This window comes from Branchiostoma floridae, chromosome 3 (assembly GCF_000003815.2).
Source record: "Branchiostoma floridae strain S238N-H82 chromosome 3, Bfl_VNyyK, whole genome shotgun sequence".
NCBI classification, from domain to species: domain Eukaryota; kingdom Metazoa; phylum Chordata; class Leptocardii; order Amphioxiformes; family Branchiostomatidae; genus Branchiostoma; species Branchiostoma floridae.
This window is the reverse complement of record NC_049981.1, coordinates 2,467,129-2,472,074: the sequence shown is the minus strand read 5'-3', so window position 1 is coordinate 2,472,074 and position 4,946 is coordinate 2,467,129. Positions and strand designations below refer to the sequence as shown.

The 4,946-nt window shown below is 45.7% G+C and overlaps 1 protein-coding gene across 1 annotated transcript; it reads right to left on the bottom strand.

Moving 5' to 3' along the window:
* Positions 1-458: 458 nt before the first annotated feature.
* On the bottom strand, positions 459-2,864 carry LOC118410727 (collagen alpha-6(IV) chain-like). The gene is made up of 3 exons (XM_035812497.1): positions 2,590-2,864; positions 2,032-2,092; positions 459-1,793 (listed from the first exon to the last, which is right to left on the bottom strand). Exons 1-3 carry the CDS (start codon positions 2,641-2,643, stop codon positions 1,021-1,023), a joined length of 888 nt encoding a protein of 295 aa, XP_035668390.1. The 5' UTR covers positions 2,644-2,864; the 3' UTR covers positions 459-1,020.
* Positions 2,865-4,946: the final 2,082 nt, after the last annotated feature.

Sequence of the window (4,946 nt, the reverse complement as noted above, 5' to 3'; positions counted from 1 at the left end):
CTGCCCTGATTTACCTGCCTTGGGTAAAGATAATGTCGAAGTATGCCATTTCCATTTACTTACTGAAAGTTTAAGATTTATATGTGATTTTCGTTTGAGTATTTTCATAGTACGTTGATTGAAGCACACACACACACACACAGAGAGAGAGAGAGAGAGAGAGAGAGAGAGAGAGAGAGAGAGAGAGAGAGAGAGAGAGACACTCACACACAGGCATAAAACACGGGCACACATACACACGAATTCAAATACAAACACACACACAAACACACACACGCACACACACACACACTCACTCACTCACATACAAACACATCTGAACCCCGTCTATCTATCTCTATCCAACGGCTCCTTACTCTATCGATATCTATATATCTATCCGTTTCTACCTCTCCTAACTTTGTTATATACTACAACGTTGCGCACAGAGCCAAACAGAAGACTTCCACCAGTACCAGCACTGCTCATGCCATGCTTTATTACATCCCATCTGAGAAAGTGAAGAAGTAGAAACTGCCATAACGGAACCAATTTTGTGCTTAGCCAGATTTTTTGGCTACGTGAGGCGAATGCGCGTGCGTGCGTGAAGTTAGGGTTGGGGTTGTGGATTAGTTTAGGGTTAGAGTCAGGGTTAGGGTTCTGGATAGGGTTGGGGCTAAGTTTAGAGATGTGAGCAACTTTTGGAGTCACAGTACAAAGTGCAGAGCGGGATTTACAAGGAGCATTTCTTCAAGTTTACCGCTAGTATTATTCAATTATCAACACGTTATGTTCATTTTGGTACAAAATATGTATGCGGTCACAATACCAGCTACTTAGCTGCCTAGTGATCCTATTACATTGCTTTTGTTCCAGTTCCAATGAAGTGTAGAAGTTAGCAGAACGAGAATGCAAAATCTACATTACACGCTAGGTGGCGCGATAGACCTTGCCTTGACTTCACAGTGGTTTCAACCATGGCTAACGATTGTGAGGGAAGAAAGGAGCCTTTGCGGCCGCCTTCCTGTGGTTTTTAAGCGGTTACTTGCCAGGAAAGCCATTGCCGAGGCTCTCCTGGGGATCTTGAAACTGCCGTTTGCCGGGAAAGCCGTTGCCGAAGTCCTCCTGGGGATCTTTAAATTGCCGCTTTCCAGGAAAGCCATTGCCGAGGTTCTCCTGGGGATCTTGAACCTGCCGTTTGCCGGGAAAGCCGTTGCCGAGGTTCTCCTGGGGATCTTGAAACTGCCGTTTGCCGGGAAAGCCGTTGCCGAGGGTCTCCTGGGGATCATGAAACTGTCGTTTGCCGGGAAAGCCGTTGCCGAGGTCCTCCTGGGGATCTTTAAATTGCCGCTTTCCAGGAAAGCCGTTGCCGAGGTTCTCCTGGGGATCTTGAAACTGTCGCTTTCCGGGAAAGCCGTTGCCGAGGCTCTCCTGGGGATCTTGAACCTGCCGTTTGCCGGGAAAGCCGTTGCCGAGGCTCTCCTGGGGATCTTGAAACTGCCGTATGCCGGGAAAGCCGTTACCGAGGTTCTCATGGAGATCCTGAAACTGTCGCTTTCCAGGAAAGCCGTTGCCGAGGCTTTCCTGGGGATCTTGAAACTGCCGCTTTCCAGGAAAGCCGTTGCCGAGGCTCTCCTGGGGATCTTGAAACTGTCGTTTGCCAGGAAAGCCGTTGCCGAGGTTCTCCTGGGGATCTTGGAATTGTCGCTTTCCAGGAAAGCCGTTGCCGAGGTTCTCCTGGGGATCTTGGAATTGTCGCTTTCTAGGAAAGCCGTTGCCGAGGTTCTCCTGGAGATCTTGAAGCCGACGCTTAACTGAAATGTTTAAAACATGTTCCTCTCATGTGTAGCAATATCGGTGATTTATATGCAAGGACAATTCAACCTGCTGTGTAACTGAATAACATCCTGAAATCAGTCTTTTTTAGCGTCACTAAAATAAATTGGCAGAAAGATCAACACTAGTACATTAGTTTCAACGTGTAAAGCCGACTGAACATGATAAAGTCACTGTCGTGTAATACTAATAGTGAATCGCAGTGATTTTCCTTACCTTGCTCCTCCCGCAGATTGTCCGGAAGCTGTCTGGGTTGATGGACGGGGAGCGGGCTGGTCTGGGGAGGAAACGGCAGGTTATATTACATGTTACAATTGGGTAGATCCAAAAGGTTTGGATAACGTTCACTGTATCCTTAGTCAGCTCGTTCTTGACTATCGAAAACGCTCTGCCCTGCCTAACTGCGTCAGATGCAGCCCCACCAGGACAAGTACAGCTCCAAGTTGCCTCAACATGTAAAGACTTAGGACGTACAAACTTGAAGACTTAAATCGTAAGACCGTAAAGACGTAAGAAAACATTCTGCCCTGCCTACCTGCACCTGCTGCAGGTCTAACACATACGACGTGAAGATTTAAGACGTAAAGACTTACGACGGAAGACGTAAGAAGACTTTCAGTCTACATGCACCAGCTGTAGGTCTAAGACGTAAAGACTTAACATGTAAGACGTAAAGACGTAAGACGACGTTCAGCCTACCTGCACCAGCTGCAGGTCTAAGACGTAAAGACTTAAGATCTAAGACGTAAAGACTTAAGGAGACATTCCGCCTACCTGCACCAGCTGCAGCCCCACCAGTACAAGCACGACACCAACTTGGATCATCATGACGTCACGTCAGGACAGGAAGACTCCTCGGCTTCGTCTGACGCTCCTCTCCCCCTGCACGCAGATTTAAACACCTCCCCTGTCGGCAGGTTGGGAACGGCAGGTGTGTTTAGACACCTTTCCTGTCGGCAGGTGGGAACCTCAGGTGTGCTGCACAGGTGAACCGGAGTCACACCTGTTGACACATGACCCCGGAGTGCCCTGGGCGTCGTAGCAACCTGTTGCACCTTCAGAACTCACTTTATTCTTTTCAAGCTGTGTGTGTGTGTAGCCTGTGACGTAACACGGGAGGGTGAGCGCTGGTTGGTGAGAAACTTCAGGAGTGGTCGGTGATTGGCGGTTTCCAAGGCAACTTCGGTGCCGTTGGAGCTGGAGTTGCCGAGGAGCTCAAACTTTGCTGTTGGAGCTTCCAGAAAAGACTTTTACCGCATGCAGGAAATTGAAAATATATACGAGTCTAATAACTAGATTTCAAAATCAACGTCTTAGTTTCTATAGCAAATCTCAAGCCCATTAGAAAAGCACCAACTCGACCTCGCCTTGTTTCCTATGGACATAACATATATCCGACCGCCAGGATTCGAACGACGTGACCTTTCGATTTTGGACATCTGAGGCTTCATTTTGTGTTAATGCTTATCTTTTAATTCATTTTTTATTTTATGCCCTTGCATAAAAAACTGATTCAAATGTAAAACAATTACATCTACACTACATCAAAGCATGAAAATACAAAAAGATAACGAAAAACAAACAATGGGGATCAAGACTTTCCTCACTCAACCAAGGTGTAAGAATGGGTACTTGACTTCAATTGGAGAGATAAAAGGTTTTGAAAGGAGAGCGATACAGTGTCCTTCTAGAATAGCAACCCACTGGCCTCAAATCAAAATTCTATTGTTCACCTTTGCGTAAATGCAAAGTGCACGGCGAGCAACATGCAAATGTTGGAACAAAAACTTAACAGCACTTGTATCGCATTACCGCCTCTTGACATTTCAAACTTCCCAACACATTTGGTAACTTTCCCGCCAATGACGTCACCTCCATTATCACATATACACAAGCTAAGTTCGGGTAAATGCCAGCTAAATATGAGTGAAAAACAACTTAGCTTAAACATTGATTAACAAGGAGAAAATGTGCACCTCTCAGTGGCAAGGCGAATTTGTGATGAGGATGTTGACTTAGGAATCTAAAGGTTATGGGTTCGAATTCCTAGCAGGTGCCAGTGATGACTGGAAAGCTGCTTTACACCTATTTCAAATCCCTAACTCGACACAGCAAGTGAAAATGGCCGCTTTGGTTAGAGAGAGCCTTTCGGGTCGGACGTTAAGCCGAAGGTCCTGTGTTTGAGGAGACCCACACCTGGAGCACCACACAAGAAGAGGTGTGAATGAGCAGCTTATACCTGAAAGAGTGATCACATGTAATGTACAACGTGGGTGTTTTACCGGTTATGCAGAACATTATAAAAGCTCCTTGCGCTAATGAATCATTTATTACTCACACGAGTTCACCCGTTTGGCCAAGTAAACAGTTACCATGGTAACAGGGCCTTATGTGGCGACGATAACAATTACTAACATGTCAGATCGGTAGAGGGAGCTGTTGTCAGCAGATGGTTCGAATTTGGCATGACAATGTGATTCAGAGCACAAACTGGACCTGAGTTTACTTCAGAATTACATGGAATACGAATGTGGATTGGTGTGAAACTGGATCAAGGGTGAACGTGTTTTATTGTGAACGCGATTCAGCTCGCCCTGTTTAACACTATGCCTTCGGCTAGTCAGGTAGCGCTGGCTGCTGCATTTAAACAGCCAAGCTAATGATATAAACCTAGTCAGTGTCATGATGGTAAGAATGGTTGACTTTGGAAGATGAATATCCTTGAGTGTGCCTGGCTGAATCATTCTGTCTGTTGAGCAGGAGTACACTCCTAGCAGAGGTTTGGCTCCAGTTGGCTTTTCAAGTATTTTTTAGGTGTTTTTATCAGGTTTTCTCTTGTCCTTTTTTAAAATCTATTATGTATCTGTTTTTGTTTTCTTTATTCAGGGTTGCTCCCTCAGAGGCATAGGAGCTGCTTTTTAGGGGGACCCTGGGTACACATACAGTTTGCATACAAAGCACATATCCATCGTATTGTAGGCTACCTGACCCCAATCCTTATAGCACACAAAAACAACTTTGATAAAAAAGGATGATAAAAATTCCCTAAAAGACATAGAAATCAGCCGGAGATGAACCCGAACCTCTGCTTGGAGAGTTCTGAATGAGTGAAACAATAAAGACGTCAAATC

Bases quoted from the DNA above. Each gene is read 5' to 3' on its own strand.
- LOC118410727 (XM_035812497.1), bottom strand. From the start codon at position 2,643: ATGATGATCCAAGTTGGTGTCGTGCTTGTACTGGTGGGGCTGCAGCTG. The intron at 2,093-2,589 runs GTAGGCGGAATG...TTTCCTCCCCAG, and splicing joins TGGGGCTGCAGCTGGTGCAG to ACCAGCCCGCTCCCCGTCCA. The intron at 1,794-2,031 runs GTAAGGAAAATC...TAAACATTTCAG, and splicing joins CAATCTGCGGGAGGAGCAAG to TTAAGCGTCGGCTTCAAGAT.